Raw genomic sequence first — 16,927 nt, forward strand, 5'->3', positions numbered from 1 at the left:
TCCTGGTCATGTATGACATCACTGGGGATGTTAACCTTCACCACTTTGTTAAGGCGTTGGCCACCAGGTTCCTCCACTGCAAAACTGCCATATTTTACTTGTCAAAAGCAAGTCACTAAATCCATCCCAGACTAAAGAGGAAAGGAATTAAGCTCCACCTCTGGGAGGGGGAAATAATCAAAGAATTGTGGACCTATGGTGAAACCACTGGAGTAGGTAGTAAAATTTTTGGTTGGGGGGCACAGGGTACGAGGGATCTTAGTTCTCCAACTAGGGATCCAATCCATGCCCCGTATTGTGGAAACTCGAAGTCTTAACCACTGGATCTTCAGGGAAGTCCCAGTCATTGGTAAATTTTTTGAGGGAGATGTTTGAGGGCTATGCAAATGTCCTGTTTCTCCTTCAAGTTCTGCCCACGAATCTCAGCGTTTCTCAGCAGCTCCGGCCTACAGTGACTGTTGCTCTGATATTCTAACTGTGATTCTGTATTCCCCTCATTCCTTCTCCATTTCTAAATCTTCTGTGGAATTCTTCTGCAAGGAGGATTTGTCCCCGTGTATTTATTTACTCAGGCATCTGTTTATGTCAGTGTGGACTTATGGATATTTGTTTTATTCTTGGGTTATAATCCAATATTGTTATTATTTATTTTGTTCCAGCTTTGGGAACTCTTTCAGGTTGGTGTTCATGTCCTTTTGACACAGGCCCCCGTCCTGGTTTGGGTCTTTGGGGGTTTGTCTCTGTCTGGTTCTGTTTTTCAGCACTTCTCTGCTTTCTACAAAATGCTTCAGGCTCATCTTGCATTTTCTCAACCCCAGCCTCAGAATCAGCCATTTTCCCAATGAGCCCTGCAGATGCCTTTTACAAATACAGATTCCTGGTTTGCACGATGTTGGGGGGTTGCCCAGAAACTCCATTCAGACCAACCCAGGTGGAGGAATCTGATTCCTGAGAATCTTTACCTCAATGCTGGGCTGCTCCAACAAACCTGTCACCCAGTCCTCCCACTTCACAGATGGGTAAAGAGAGGCTGAGAGGCGAACCTCCTCAAGGTAGAGGCAGCAGAATAGAGTTAGTGGGATCTAGCCCCCCAACTTCACTCTGTCTCTTCAACTTGAGAGGTTTTGTGGGAGGAAGACCCAGGAGGGTGTCCACCTCCCACTCCAGGACCCACAAGCCACACACAGACAAGGTGAGGAAGAGGCCTGGGGCTGCCCAAGATGAGAGTCAAGGCTGGGCGTCTTCCTGACCCAGTAGAGGAACATGATCTGGCAATAGTGGAGTCCACAATGTACTGCTGGGCCAGGTCCCCCCACATACTCCGTGGCCAGAGGATCAAAGAGGCCCTGGCACGCCCCACGCTGGCTGTAAAGGCTTCAGAGGTCAGAGACGAAGCCAGGAAGAGGAGATGAAGATGCCCAAGAACAGAAACCCACATCTGTCTGCCAGCCCACTGCTGGGGCTAGGAGGCCCCGGAACGCCTGAGCAGGAAGCTTAGGGAAAAGCCCTTCTGCCTCATTGAGCTTTAGGGCCTCCATTTGTACCACGACAGGATGGCAAAGATGGCAAACAAGCTTGAGTCTCAGCTCAGTTGGTTGGAGCTTCTTGGAGCAGGGCATGGAGAAGGATTCTAAGGTAACAGCAGAGCTCGCAGTAAAGATTGCTGTGCTCCATTAGTGATGTCTGCCCTGGGTGTGAGATGGGGGGCTTATAGTAGTGCTCCATTAGTGATGTCTGTGCTGGGTGGGAGATGGGAGGGTTGTGGTAGTGCTCCATTAGTGATGTCTGCCCTGAGCTGGAGATGGGAGGATTGTGGTAGTGCTCCATTAGTGATGTCTGTGCTGGGTGGGAGATGGGAGGGTTGTAGTAGTGCTCCATTAGTGATGTCTGCCCTGGGCTGGAGATGGGAGGATTGTGGTAGTGCTCCATTAGTGATGTCTGCTCTGGGTGGGAGATGGGAGGGTTGTGGTAGTGCTCCATTAGTGATGTCTGCCCTAGGTGTGGGATGGGAGGGTTGTGATGGCCCTCCATTAGTGATGTCTGCCCTGGGTGGGAGATGGGAGGGTGGTGGTAGTGCTCCATTAGTGATGTCTGCCCTGGGCCAGAGATGGGAGGATTGTGGTACCAGTAAGATGTGGTTGCTATCCCTGGATTAGATGATCTCGCCTATCCTTTCTAGCTCTTTCTTTTCAAGAAGATGTATTTTCACAGCTTATGAACTATCAGTGGTGGTGTATCACAGTATAAGCAGTGTCATAAAGTCTTTGGATGACTTCCTGGGTATCAGATTCGCTGTGCTCTAAGAAGAGAGCCAGGTGGTGGGGTTGCCCAAGTCTGGGAGGAACATGCTATGTGCTCCTCCCACCACCACCAATGTCTCTGCCAGCAGACTCATTGTTGGATCGGTTCACCCACCTGTCACACAGGTTGCCTTCCACGTTCTCTTTGCAGGGGCAGCGCCCACTGCGGGGATCACAGGTGCCCAGGCTGCCCGCAGGATTGCAGGTACAGGGTCTGCCAAAGAGACAGGACAAGAGGAGGTTGTCCAACGAGAGAGCTCCAGAGTGGGAACAGCCCATCCTCATGGGAAGGACTCTCTCTATCCTTCCTGATGCACGAGAGGAACAGGAGGCAGGCTGACCCAAGAGCCTGTCCCCTGGTTTCCGCTGAGCAAAGGAAGTGACCTAGTCACTCACCTGAATAGCTAACCATCTGCCCCCTCCCACCCGCCTGTCCATCTGCCTATCCATTCATCTACTCACTCCTCCATCTGTGCATCCTTCCATCCACTGATCCACGTATTCACCCTTCTATCCATCACCCACCCATGCACCTGTTCTCTCATCCACCCATCTGTCTGCCCATCCATCTGACAAGACATGGTTCCTGTCCTCACAGAGCCTAGAGTCCAGTGAGGATGGACAGGCAAACAGGTGGGTGCTGGACTTTGATACAAGCTACAGGAGAGAGAACATACCCGAGTCCACGGCAGCACCAACGAGATGCCTGGGGTGGGGATGAAGTGGGGGGATTGTACCTTGGTTGACAACTAAAGGACGAGTAGGACTTTGTTCAGACACAGGCCAGGGGGAGGTGGCAGTGGGTGTTGAGTGAGGGAGAGTGCTCCGGGGTCAGAGAAGTGGCATGTGCAAAGGTCCAGAGGCCGGAGAGACACTGGAGAAGCATCCCGGTCCCCACCCAATGGCAAGTGTGATGCTGGAACCACTGGGTATTCTGTGAGCGAGAGCCTCCCTTACCTTCCCCATGCCATTTCCACTGCCTTTCAAATATCCAAGAAGACTGCTGAAATTAACCAAAGCCAAATTCATTTAAAAGTGCTTCTGATTTATAACGGCTTCATTTTCTTGGTCGCTGTGTATTTTCTCAACCAGGTGAGAGCAGATATGTAGATCCCCCTTCTGCGGTCCAGACCCCAGCAGCCCCGGCCTGTCTCTCTCCCCGTTGGTGCCTCTCCCCATCCCGAGCACTGCAGACTCAGCGTCTTCCTGAGTTGTGTCCCCCTTGCTAAGAATGGCTTCCCTTTGCCAAGATGCCCAAAGCAGAACCTCAGGGGTCAGCCTTCAACTCTGCTTCCTCTTCTGCTCCCTGGTACCACCTTCTACCCATCTATCCAAATGCCCACCGACTCTGCTTTCTGAGGGGCTCAGGAGCTCCCCGCTTGCTTCCCGCCACTCAGCCCAAGTCCACTGCCACGTGCCCTTGCGGACCATCTCTACCCACCGCCCCCGCCACCCTCACCTGCAGCCGCCCTCGCTGAGCGAGTGGAACCCAGGCAGGCAGCGGTCACACTTCCAGCCCGTCACCGTGGGCTTGCAGACACAGGTGCCCAAGTCATCGCACTGGAGGCGCAGGGAGCCTGGGGAGGAAGGGCACAGGGCAGCAGGGGCCCGCGGCGGTGGGTGAGGTTGTGGGGGCGGGGCGGGGCGGCTCACTCACCTGCTGGGTGGCAGTCGCAGGGCTGGCAGGGCATCCGCGGGTTCCAGCGATAGAAGTTCTCCTGGCAGCGCTCGCAGTGCGGCCCAGCTGTGTGGGCACGGCAGCGCAGGCAGCGCCCACCGTGGCCTGAGCTGCGGAAGAGCTCCCGGTCAAAGGTGCACTGCTCAGAGTGGCCGCTGCAGTTGCAAGCTGTGGGCAGGAGGCAGGGGGAGGGTGTGAGTGTAAGGCTGAGGCACGTGGTAGGAGGGGAGCAGGTGCCGATCAGCCTCCTCGGTGAGTGAGCAGGCAGCTGGAGGAAGGTCCAGGATGAAGGAGGAAGGCCAAGGATGGAGTTCAGGCCCGGCTTGATCAACAATCTGGAGACCAGGTGGTTGATCTTCCAAAATAGGACACTCTCAAGAAGAAGAGAGGCACTGTTAATAAAACACACCCAACACAGGACCCTCCCAGGCAAGCCAGGCCTACAGTCACCTGGTCATGGGTCACAGACTTGTTACCTTCCAAAGCAGCAGCCTGGCTCCCCCTGTGGACCCTCCAAGCCGTGATGGTGTGTGAATCTGACCCCCAGTGACCATGAGGTCACCCAGAGGCATGAAAAATACAAGTCACCTTTCATTCACTCATTAATACATTTTTTCAAGAAGCAGTATGTATCAAGGATCAGCTCCGTCTTGGCTCCCATATTGAGCCCAGCGTGGGGTGGACCCGTGAACAGTAGGAGCTCAGTTCCTGCACACATGGTCCCACTGTTTGACGAAGGACAGATGCAGCAAGCAGGTGAACATCCTGCAGGGGAGGGGCTGTGACGGGAGAAGCAGGGAGGCGCCAGCCTTCCTGGAGGAAGTCACAGCTAAAGGGACTGAAGGGTGAGCAGGAGGGAAGTGGGAGGGCAAAGGAGGAGGAAGGGAAGGAAAGTCCCAGGCGGAGGCAAGAGGCCCTTTGTGACACAGCCAGAGGAGCAGGCTTCGCCCAGGGTCGGGGTGGGAGGTGGCATGTCATGCGATGGGAGGGTGTGGTGTGCAGTGTGACGGGAGGGAGAGGGGTGCAGGGGCAGCTATGAGGTCAGGAGGTCAGCCAGGGCTTGATCAAGGGAGGCTGGGCAGTCAGGGTCAGTGGACTTCACCTTGGAGCAAGAATGTGGGTGACTGCAACTGTATTTGCATTTGAAAGTGGTGCAGGCAGGGGATGGGGTGAGGGGGTAGAGAGGGCAGGGAGGTGGGGTCTTAGACGCTCAGAGGAGGGGTGACTGGCTGGACCATGTGTTGGCTGTGCAGAAGGACACAGTTAGCCGGGTTGGAGGGGCATGAATGTGATCAAAATCGGGGCTCAGGGCTGCCTGGACTTGGTGGGTGAGAGGGGTCAGGTATACAGCCCAGCTTTCAGGCTGGGAGGACAGAGATGTGACCTCAGGGGTGAAGACACAACCTTTGGTGTCCCCACCACGGAGTCAGCCCCAGGCTGGGAATGGTGAGCCAGCCAGCTTCCTTGGCTCCAGGAGGACTTCCTGGTGGAGGCAGGCCAGTGAGGGCAGAAGGAACTCATTAGGGCCACAGTGGCCCTGGGAGGCTCCTGCAGACAGCATCCTGTTCCGTGGAACAGACCGTCCCCTCCCTCCCCCCTGGGTCTCTGTGTCAGCAGCCCAGGCCCAAGAGTACAGTGGGTCCAGAGGCTGAGCCGTCAGGAGCGTGTGCGTGGGAAGACGTGCCTCCCACCAGCATGGAACCAGGCGGGGTCTGGCGCCCAGCAATGGCCAGCTACACTTGCGAGGGCTTAGCAAGTCCGATGACTGTCGGGGGAAAGGGAGGCAGGCAGGGCTTGGGGACACAGCGAGGCTGAAAGGGGCACGCCAGGCGGGGAAGAGCCCCCAGCGGGGGAAGGTAAAGCGCCACCAGCCTCTGCAGTGTGCCTCTCTGAGGTTAGGCAGCCCTGGCCACATCACACGGGCCGGGCATCCCAGGGCTGCCTGGGGGCCTGCGGGAGAGGATGGGTGGGCAGGTCAGCACCTTCCCAGGGCCCGGGGTGGCCTGGCTTTGATTAGCAGCTGCGGTTGGAGCCGTGAAAACAAAGGAACAAGTTGGGTGTCCTTTCCAGCCCTCCCGCCACGCACGCCTCAACTGGGGAGACTGGGTCTGGGGCTCTGTGTGTGGGGGCAAGGGCTGAGGACCAAACGCCCCGTCCAGCTCTCCCTCAGCTCCTCCGGGTCCCTACGTGGGGGTGACAGCCCCAAGCTACTGCCAGCCCACCCAGAAGCAGGGCTGGGGGCTTGGTTTCCCAAGCCTGCAACCCCCCTCCCCGCCTCTGGCCTCCAAAGTCCTGGGACACTCACGTAGACACTCGTTGGCGGCCTCGGCCGTGCCCCGCGCCCACGGGCGGTCCTGGAAGAAGGGCAGGCAGCGCTCACAGTCCGTGCCCGTGGTGCTGTGCTGGCACCGGCAGGCCAGCCGGCCCTCCTCATCCGGGCCACACTCGCTGGCATGCCCGTTGCACTTGCACCTGGGGAAAGAACATGGGGGCAGGGTGTCTGCAACTGGGGGAGGCGCCAGCACAGGAAGGGTTAATCAGCAGGTAGCCCCGGCCTTCAGGGGAGCCCCTGACTCTACCGCTCAGCTGTGAAGCTTTGCATGCCAAGTCGCTTCAGTCGTGTCCGACTCTTTGTGACCCCGTGGACTGTAGCCCACCAGGCTCCTCTGTCCATGGGATTCTCCAGGCAAGAATACTGGAGTGGGTTGCCATGCCCTCCTCCAGGGGATCTTCCCCACCCAGGGATCGAATCCTCATCTCTTGTGTCTCCTTGGCAGGTGGGTTTTTTACCGCTCGAGCTTTCTTCCACACCTACTCTGGGCTCAGGGCAACAGGAACACAGCGGGCTGTTCTGAGCCCCGCACATGTATAAACCCATCATGACTTCACAAGCCCACTATGACCCTACATTCAGGGTGCTATACCCAGGGGAAGAAGACCCTATACCCAGGGGAAGAAGACCCTATACCCAGGGGAAGAAGTCATCTCGGTTTCCTGGGTAGGGAGAGGGTGGGCCAGCTCTCAGGGCAGTGGGTGGAGGTGGGGGCAGCCAGGGAGGCCACCCCATGCCCGCTCCTTTGCATCTACAGGGATGGGAAGGAGACTGCCCCACACATAGGACAGCCCCCAACTCATCTCAAGGCTCCAGTGAGGCTGTGCCTTTGAGGGCAGTCCTGGGCCTGCCCCGCCCACCCTCCCCCAGGGTCACACAGGTGGAATCAGGCAGGAACAAAGGTGCCCGGAGGATCACACAGCCTGCTCCGCTGAACCTGACCCTGTGGGACCGTCACCCCGACCCCAAGTGGCCAGACTGGGCCGCTCAGACGATGGCCATGGCTCCCGGCTCCCAGACTTCTCTGTCTCAGCCCCCAGCTGAGCAGTCAGCTCACGTCATCTGTCTGGAGTCTCACCACCACGGTGGAAGGACTGTAACTATCCCCATTTCACAGGAAAGGAAACTGAGGCTCAGGTCATGGCGTGACGGATGCCATGCAGCAGAGCTAGAATCTGAAGCCCATTCTCTCCTAGTCCACACCGACCCCCAGCTCCTGGACACTCCTCTGTGCCCACTTGGTGTCTCCCCATAAGCTGCGTTTCATGCTCCATCCTAAGTGGGTGCTGAAGACTCTCCAACCACTGCTGGTGGGGCACTGGCTCCTCTCCGGGAGCTCAGGGTAGGCAGGTAATGCCCAGCACTTCTGGCAGGTGAGGCGGGCACCAGGCAGTCTCGGGAGACAGCGGTCACCCATCTCAGGATAAGGGACTGCTCTCGGCCCAATGGGATACTGCAAACACTGCCTCCTCCGTGAAGCCCTCCGACCTCAAGGGAAGGAGTGCAGTTCCTGTGGGCCACTGAGGGACACAGGCTGCCGGGCCACTGTCCCCAGCCAGCTGCTGGCCTGAGGGTGGTCCGGCTCTGGCAGCTGGGACCCAGATGTTCTCTGTCCCAAAGCCCCCTGACAGCAGGCGCTGCAGCTCACTGACATCCACCATCCTCGGAGGGGCCCTGCCCCTGGGTGGTTTCACTTGAGTCAAGTGTGGAGTCGGGGTCGGGGGAGAAGGGGCAGAGAGGTCCTCACAGACACTCCGCCATTTCTCCTTCACTCCCGAGCCTCTGCCTCAGAGGGGTGCAGACGCCCCAAGTGCGGACAGTGGACCCATGCTCCCTTCGTGGATACCCATCTCTCTGCACCCCGTCCAAGCACCTCTGATTTCTGGAAGCCCCTGCTCCCTACCCTCCTGGGCCACCACTCCCATGTCGAGCTGACTTCCCATCCTAACTAGCTTTCAGACCCACACCTCTCCCATCCTCTCTGCCTAACCAGCTTCTTCTTTAAAATATTTATATTTATTTATTTGGCTATGCCTGGTGTTGGTTGCAGCATGTGGGATTTTTGCTGCGGCATATGAACTCTTAGTTGAGGCATGTGGGATCCAGTTCCCTCACCAGGGATAGAACCTGAGCCCCCTGCATTGGGAGCACAGAGTCTTAGCCACTGGACCATCTGGGAAGTTCCACAACCAACTTCTCTCTCCTCTCGTCTCCCTGCTTATGCTGTCAGGGGCTGGGGTGTTTTAGAAATCCAACCCTCTTGTTACCTGGCCAAATCCTTCAGCAGCTTCCCACTGACTGCACAAACTTGGTCCACGGTCCAGACAAGCTTCCAGCCATCTCTGTCCCCCGTTCCAGCCACAGGGTTGTCACCTCGTTCCTCAAGCCTGGGTCTCGCACACTAGTTCTTTCACTGGGATGCCTGCCCCTCACCTCCTCCAGCCTCATCGGGGCTCCCTGACCTCCTGTGGGGTCCCCATCTGCAGGGTGGTCCCCCTGACCAATGGCACACCTTGCCCTGGTCTCCCATCCCTGTTACTCTGGGGTGTGGTTCAGTACAGTTCAATTGTGTCCAACTCTTTGCGATCCCGTGGATGGCAGCACGCCAGGCCTCCCTGTCCATCACCAACTCCCGGAGTTTACTCAAAGTCTTGTCCATTGAGTCAGTGATGCCATCCAACCATCTCATCCTCTGTCATCCCCTTCTCCTCCTGCCTTCAATCTTTCCCAGCATCAGGGTCTTTTCAAATGAGTTAGTTCTTCAGATCAGGTGGCCAAAGTATCGGAGTTTCAACATCAGTCCTTGCAGTGAATATTCAGGACTGATCTCCTTTAGGATGGATTGGTTGGATCTCCTTGCAGTCCAAGGGACTCTCAAGAGTCTTTCCCAACACCACAGTTCACGGGTACTGGGTTCTAATTAGTTTGTGGTTACTGGGGTCTAATCTGGTGACTGTCTGCCTGGGGCCAGAACACATCTGTCTGTTTTCTCCATTCCAAGAAGCCCGATAAGCATTTAGATTAAAGATGTCACATGTGCCTGGAGGGCCCAGTACCGGGTGCCTACATGTAAGGCAGGCCTGAGATGTCGATGATCCTTGCTTCTTGGAGAGACGAGATGCTTAAGCAGACAAACGACAACATGCAGTGACTGAAGCTTGAGGAGTATGTGGGCCAGGACCAGGCGTCCCGACAGTAGGGCCTGGCGATCCCCAGGAGAAGCACGGAAGCACGGTGGCTCCTCCCACAGCGACCTTTCCAGGTCATGGGCCGAGGGGCTTTGGAGCAGCCTGAACCATTCCTCCTATGCAGAGATGCCTCAAAGCCTTTTTCAACAATGCGAATGTCCCTGGGAAGCCCTACTGTACCCAAGTTTACAAGATTTGGGGACAAATGAGGTTGATTGGCTCCATCGGTTATAAGCTTGTGAGTGCTGCTTAAAGAAGTGAAGCTGAAAGTCTGGGGTCCCGGGCCTGCTCGAGGCCACTGTAAACCAGTCTCACTTGGAGCACATGTCCCATGGAATGGTGGGTGGGCGAAAAATGTAACAGGCTCTGTGTGTTAGATGGGAGCGTGGAACACTGCTGCACACGGGCACGTGTGGCATGAATGGATGAGCACACCTGTCTGATGCCCAAAAAAAGGAAGGAAAGGGAGGGGGAGGGGCTGCCAGGCAGAAGGAACTGCAGGTGCAAAGGGCTGGCATGTCCCACAGGTGGTGCAGAAACATGGCTCATGTGGGAAGAGCAGTGGAAGGGGTGCGGGAGGCGGGATGCAGCCAGGTCATGAAGGTCTTGAATCCTGGACCCAGGGGACCAGGCTCTGGCTTTTCCCCAAACCCCCCATCACTCAGAGCACCAGAAATGGCTTCTTTACCGTCCACGGTGGCTCAGATGGTAAAGAACCCGCCTGCCAATGCAGGAGATCTGGGTTGGATCCCTGGCTGGGGCAGATCCCCTGGAGAAGGGAATGGTTCCCCACTCCAGTATCCCTGCCTGGAGAAGTCCACGGTCAGAGGAGCCTGGCAGGCTACAGTCCATGGGGTCGCAAAGAGCTGGATGTGACTGACCGACTCACACTTCCCCTTTCCACTTTTTCCACCCTCCACGGTAGCCACCCTTGTCCCCACTGCTGCCCTGCCTGCCACCTACCTGCCGCCCACCGAGAAGTCCGACACGGCGTAGTAGTAGGACTGTAGCACTTTGGGGTCCTTGAAGATGTCATCCCCAAACGTGTTGAGCCGGTCCAGGGAGACGAGGAGCTCCGTGCTGGTGACCCACTCCTGGGGGACAAGACGGAGGGGAAGGGGCACCATCAGCAGTGTGTGCTTCCAGGCTGTGCTCCCACCCTGCTCTGCTGGGAGGTCCAGCCTGTGGCCTGGGGGTGGTGGTGGCAGCGGTGGTGGGGTCTCCTGACACGCAGGGACAGGCCCAGCCCAGACAAACCCTGAGAACACGGCAGAAATAAGAAGCCTGTGCTTTGGGGCCATGTCAACCTGGGTGCCCAGCCCCGTCCTGACTCTGCAGCTTCAGGGAAGCAGCTCAGTGTCTCAGAACCTCCACATCCTTCCCATCTGTGAAGTGGGACAAGGGATAACGTCTGTCCCAGGAGGGTGATGGAGGAGGAAAAGCCAGTGGCAGCGGCGGGGCATGGAGTCCGCCAAGTGGCCGAGGTACTGGGTGAAGGGCTGGAGCAGCCCTTTTAAAACCGTGTCACGCGGGTCCCCAACTCCTCCCAGTAGAATTACACTGCCACGCTAGAGGTTAGCCGAGGGAGGGCGCGTCCCAGAGCCCTGGGTTTACAGGCTTCTCACGGGCTAAGGAGCTGCCTCCCACAGACAAGGCCCTTGCCCCAGGTGACACGTCTCACCAGAACACAGCCCCATGAGAACAGGGACTCGGGGTCCTCGCGGCATCCCCAGCCCCGGGCTCTGCCTGGCCCGGAGCAGACAACGCGGTAAATACTTGCTGATGGCAGGAGGAGAGGCTTCCCCCTGGAAGAGCTGGCGGGGACTTGGGGGAGAGCCCACGTGAGGGCTGACATTTTCATCGGCCTGGTGTCACAATCAGAGGTGGCTCCAGCTGAATGTTAATCACCTTTTTAATTCAGCCCAGGAGCCCCTGGTTTAGCAATCAGGCCCATCAGGCCAGGAAATGAACTCCTGGCAGAGTCTTGACTTCTCACCCCAGCATGACTCAGGCCAGCAGGCCTCCCCGGTCCCCCTCAGGCTCAGCAACTTTCAAGCCCGTGACCTGGGGCCCAGGACCTCTGCCTGAGGATGCTTCAGCCAGGGAGGAGTTAAGAAAACTTCAGAAGGGACCTCAGCGCTCGGAGGAGTTTGTCAGCTCCCCCGGGGGTGTCACTCTCTGAATCACTTCCCAAATGTCAGTGTGCATTCAGGGATCGGGTTAAAAAGCAGCTTCTGATCAGAGGTGGGGCCTGAGACTCTGTATTTCCACACGAGCCCAGATATTGCTGATGTTGCTCGCCAGTCCCTGGGGCAGCTGAGAAGCAAGGGGCAAGGCCTGGGTGGGAACCCAGCAGAGCACAGCTGAGGCACTAAGAGTCTTCTTTGTCTGGAGACAGTGCCCGTGGAGAACTCAAATCACTGCTGCCTAAGCTGGAAGGTGCAACCGCTGGCACTTACTGTGTGGTTATGACTTGCTGCTGCTGCTGCTAAGTCGCTTCAGTCGTGGCCGACTCTGTGCGACCCCATAGACGGCAGCCCACCAGGCTCCTCCGTCCCTGGGATTCTCCAGGCAAGAACACTGAAGTGGGGTGCCATTTCCTACTCCAATGCATGAAAGTGAAAAGTGAAAGTGAAGTCGCTCAGTCGTGTCTGACTCTCAGAGACCCCACGGACTGCAGCCCACCAGGCTCCTCTGTCCACGGGATTTTCTAGGCAAGAGTACAGGAGTGGGGTGCCATTGCCTTCTCTGGTAGTTATGACTTAGGTCCTCACAATAACCCCATGGGGAGGGTTTATTCTCAGCCATGTTTTACAGACGAGTAGGCTGAAGCACCTGATGCAAAGTGTTGACTCATAGGAAAAGACCCTGAAGCTGGGAAAGATTGAAGGCAGGAGGAGAAGTGAGCGGCAGAGGATAAGATGATTGGATGGCATCACCGACTCAATGGACATGAGTTTGAGCAAACTCTGGGAGAGAGTGAGATAGTGAAGGACAGGGAAGCCTGGTGTGCTGCAGTCCATGGGGTCGCAAAGAGTCAGACACGACTTAGCAACTGAACAACAACATGACCCGAAAGACTGAGGCTCAGAGAAGGTAAGTGCTGTGCTTCCGAGCTGCAGGGCTGGTGCATGAGGAGCTGGGGTTCGTGTTTGACCCCCAGGGTCCCAGCTTTAGCCACTAGGTAGCCTGCCTTCCTGCATCTAACCGCAATGCCCTCATCATATCAGTGGAGTCCAGAGGGCAATGACCCGCCAAGGTCTCGGTCTGCAGGGGCCCTCCTCTGGGTTCCTGCATCTGCCCTGCAGCCTATGACCTGCTCATCAGTCTGTGAAGACAATGACCGTGGGAACAGCATCAGGCTCTCCCTGAGACACCGGGAAGGGAGCTGGGAGAGGGAAGGGGAATTTGCTCCCTTAGCCCAAACTGTACAGGTCACTCCCTGAAGGTCGCTTCTGGGCAAACTGGGGACCCACGCAATGGGTTTCTGCAACTTCCGCAATGGCCCAGTTAAAACTGCAAGTGGGCTCTCGCGTTGATTTTGGACACACCCGGGGGCCAGAATGCAATAGTAAGTAGCAGGAGGCGGGAGCTTCGGCTCCAGGCAGCAGTGGTTCTGCCCCAGGCAGCACCCTGCAGAGGGTCAGCCTTCTACCCCAGGCCTGTGGCCCCTCCATGGGGAATGGGGGGATCCAAGACGCAGCAGTCACACGAACACATCCCTCGTTGTTGTTGTTCGGTCGCTCAGTTGCGTCTGACTCCTTGCGGCCCCTGGACTGCAGCACAGCAGAGTTTCCTGTCCTTCACTATCTCCAGGAATTTGCCCTAACTGATGCTCACTGAGTTGGTGAAACCATCGAACCGTCTCCTCCTCTATTACCCCCTTCTTCTCTTGCCTTCAATCTTTCCCAGCATCAGGGTCTTCCCCAATGAGTTGGCTCTTCACATCAGGTGGCCAAAGTATTGGAGCTTCAGCTTCAGCATCAGTCCTTCCAGTGAATATTCAGGACTGATTTCCTTTAGGACGGACTGGTTGGATCTCCTTGCAGTCCAAGGGACCCTCGAGAATCTTCTCCAACACCATAATTGATTACATCCTTGGGTACCCCCACCCCACATGCTCCTCATCCTTGGAGGAAGCACCACCCTGGGGGCTCCCAGAGGGGAAAGAAGGGGAGCGTGACTTTGTCTTTCTTTGTCTCTGACCTTGGTTTCTTTCTCTGACCTTGGTTTCTTCCTGGGGGGCTGCAAGGGGCTCATTTCTGCAAAGGCTGTTTCTCATCAGGGATAACATCCAGGACATATGGGGCAACAAGACAGGGGACCCCCCCGGGCCGGCCGTAGGTCTTTTGGCACGCTGCCAAGATGGCACAGATGCAGGTGGATTGATTGCCCCATGAATGGACTCAGATGGGCAAGATACGGGGACCTGGTGCGCACCCACAGCCACAGCGCTCTTCCATGGAGATGAGATCAATGAGCTTCTACGATCTCACCTTCAAAGGGTGAATAAGCATCTCTTAAAGGCCACTCACTCTGCTGGCGACCTTGTTGACTATCCAAGGTGGCAGCAGCCAGCCCCATGGGGCTAGTAATTAAAATTCATTAAACTAAAATACAGTTGAAAATTTAGTCCCTCAGTCGTGCTAGTCACACCTCACGTGTTCTTACAGACACACGTGGTTCGTGGCAACCCCCACCGCACCGCGCAGCTTGGGGTCATTTTCTTCTGTCACTGCAGGAAGTCCTGTTGGACAGCTCCGACTGGCAGCACGGAAACCACGACTCCACGAGTCCAAACGCGGGTGCTTTTCACGTTTCCCTTTCGTCCTCGTCACAGCCCTTGGAGACACATGGGGCAGGCAAGGCCATCCATCCCAGAGCGGGGAGCTCTGGCAGGGGCTCCAGCTAGGAGTCAGGGCACTCAGGACCCTTCCACCCACCCGCACGCCCCCCTGGAAAGTCCCTTCCCCTGCTCTGAGCCTCCGTTTCCCCAGGGGAAAGGGGCTAGCTGAGTTGGTGGCTGTCACAGGGCAACCTCTTCCATCTCTTTCATTATCAGCCATTCACAAAAGATTCAGGCACAACAAAAGCTTCTGTTGTTTAGAATCTAAAACCCAGGGGATCTCGAAGAGCTCCCTGCGTCCTCCTGCCCTTTCAGTCTTCCCTCTGGTCCCCTGGACCTGAGTGTCCGGGTCAGCCTCTCCCCTCCACCCTCCAGTCCCACTCCCCTCTAACCTGCAACACCGGGCTCTCTTCAAAGTTGTAGGCACTGGGCCTGCCCTCCAGGGTGGAGAAGGCCACGTTGCCCCCGCTCAGCGGGGAGATGTCGCTGAACTCGGAGGTGCAGAAGGCCACACGCTCGTCCTCGCCCGGCCGCAGGAACAGGCCCTCGGGCCGGCCATAGGTCTTTTGGCACGAGGCGCTGTAGTACTGGTAGGGCTCCCAGGGGCCCCCCGCCCGGCTGCGCTTGTAGATGGCAAAGCTCTCAGGTCGACTCGTGTGGAACTTCAGCCGCACATAGGTGATCTCGTAAGCTTTCCCTGCAGTGGGAACATGTGGACCCATTTTACAGAAGGGAAGGGAGAGTCAGAATCCTGGTCCAGGGAGAACAGAACGGCTGGGCTGCATAAACTATCTTGGATGGATCGTTAGAGGCTGTCTGGAGCACCGCGCGGGGCATGCCATGATCAGTTAATGATGCCTGTCAGGGACACCAGAGAGGACAATGCTGGCATGATTCCCAGGCATTTGCCATCCCTTAATCAGGCCAATTGCCCCCCTGCCCAGCAATCAGCAATGTAACACCTCCGACTCAGCCAATCTCTTTCTGCTTCAAATTGCCCCAGCAATGGGATAGTGCCACAACCTGAAGTCTGCTCTGCCATTAGAAAGTTATTTCTTTTACTACACCCCAACAAAGCCAGACCTCCCAGCTGTGCCTTTTTATACCTCCTTCCCTCCCAGTGATCTCAGACTCCTGGAGTCTGGAGACATGCCTGTTTCAAGCCCCCCCGCCCCCAATCCTAATGCAATTCCCTGGGATTCACTCTTCCCCTGCTTCCATCAAACTCCTCCTCAATCCAAATTTCTCAAGAGAAGTCTCCAGCTCTGGGGTCCATGGCCTTATCTCCCAATTTAACAGCTGTGCGTTGTGCCTGCCTGTTTGCGATGCTCTGGACAGTAGCCCGCCAGGCTCCTCTGTCTATGGGATTCTCCAGGCAAGAATATTGGAGTGGGTAGTCATTCCCTTCTCCAAGGGATCTTCCCGACCCAGGGATTGAACCTGCATCCCAGGCGGTGCTAGTGGTAAAGAACCCACCTGCCACTGCAGGAGACTTAAGAGACATGGATTCAGGCCCTGAGACTCTACAGTCCGTAGAGTTGCACAGAGTCAGGCATGCCTGAGCAGCAGAGAACTTGTCAAGGCCCCCTTCCTGCATCCACCTTCTTCCCCTGGCCTTTCTGCCCGGTTCTGGATGCCCCAGGAGGCCTGCCCTGCTGCTGCCACCTCCATCACTGTCCACAGTCTTCCTTACCCACTGAGGACAAGTCACTTCAGTCTTCTGTTTAAAACATTGTGGCCCTATGTGAGAGCTAAATCTATAAAACTCTTAGAAGAAAATAAAAGAGTATATCTTCGTGACCTGGGTGAGGTAAAGCCTTCTTAGATGGGACACCAAAGGCACAAGTGACAGAAGAAAAAACAGACGGACTGAACTTCACCAAAAACTCCTGTGCTTCTTGACACCACTGAGAAAATGGAAAGCCAACCACAGAATAGGAGAAACTATTTGCAAAGCATGTATCTGTTAAGGGGCTTATCTAGAATGTATAAAGAATTCTTACAGCTCAAAAATAAAAAGATCATTGGGGACTTCCCTGGGGGTCCAGTGATTAGGACTTGGTGCTTTCACTGCAGGGGGCACGGGTTCTATCCCTGGTCAGGGAACTAAGATCCTGCAAGCCACGTGGCTCCACCCCCCCCCAAAAAAAAGGACAGATAGCCCAACTGAAAAAATGGACATTTCTCCAAGGAAGATATATAAATGGCCAATGTGCACAGGAGAAGATGTTCAACATGACTACCCAGAACAAAACTACAAGATACCACTTCACTCCCCTAAGATGGATATAATAAAAAGACAAAAAGGAGTGTTAGCAAGGATGTGGAAACACTGGAAGCCTTGTACACAGCTGGTAAAAGTTTAAAATGGTGCAGCTGCTTTGGAAAAGAGTCTGGGGGTCTCTTAAAAGGTTAAAATAAAGTTACCACGCGGCTCCTCAGTCTCACTCCCAGGCGTGTGCCCAAGCAAAATGAAAACATATGTCCTCACAAAAACCTCCACACGAATGTTCACAGCAGGATTACTCATAAAATCCAAAGACCGGAAACAACTCAGACGTTTGTCGACAGATAAATGAAAAA

General features: G+C 56.0%; 1 protein-coding gene across 1 annotated transcript in view; it reads right to left on the reverse strand.

Annotated features, from left to right (window-relative positions):
• Positions 1 to 16,927, reverse strand: part of LAMC3 (laminin subunit gamma 3) — a 68,265-nt gene that overhangs the window by 37,554 nt on the left and 13,784 nt on the right. Inside the window, exons 2-7 of the mRNA XM_069582129.1 lie at positions 14,737 to 15,041; positions 10,462 to 10,592; positions 6,284 to 6,450; positions 3,958 to 4,146; positions 3,760 to 3,877; positions 2,416 to 2,514 (exon numbers count right to left, since the gene is read on the reverse strand). Of these exons, the coding sequence (XP_069438230.1) occupies positions 2,416 to 2,514; positions 3,760 to 3,877; positions 3,958 to 4,146; positions 6,284 to 6,450; positions 10,462 to 10,592; positions 14,737 to 15,041 (1,009 nt within the window). The remainder of the gene's footprint in view (positions 1 to 2,415; positions 2,515 to 3,759; positions 3,878 to 3,957; positions 4,147 to 6,283; positions 6,451 to 10,461; positions 10,593 to 14,736; positions 15,042 to 16,927) is intronic.

Source organism: Ovis canadensis, chromosome 3 (assembly GCF_042477335.2).
Source record: "Ovis canadensis isolate MfBH-ARS-UI-01 breed Bighorn chromosome 3, ARS-UI_OviCan_v2, whole genome shotgun sequence".
Classification (NCBI taxonomy): domain Eukaryota; kingdom Metazoa; phylum Chordata; class Mammalia; order Artiodactyla; family Bovidae; genus Ovis; species Ovis canadensis.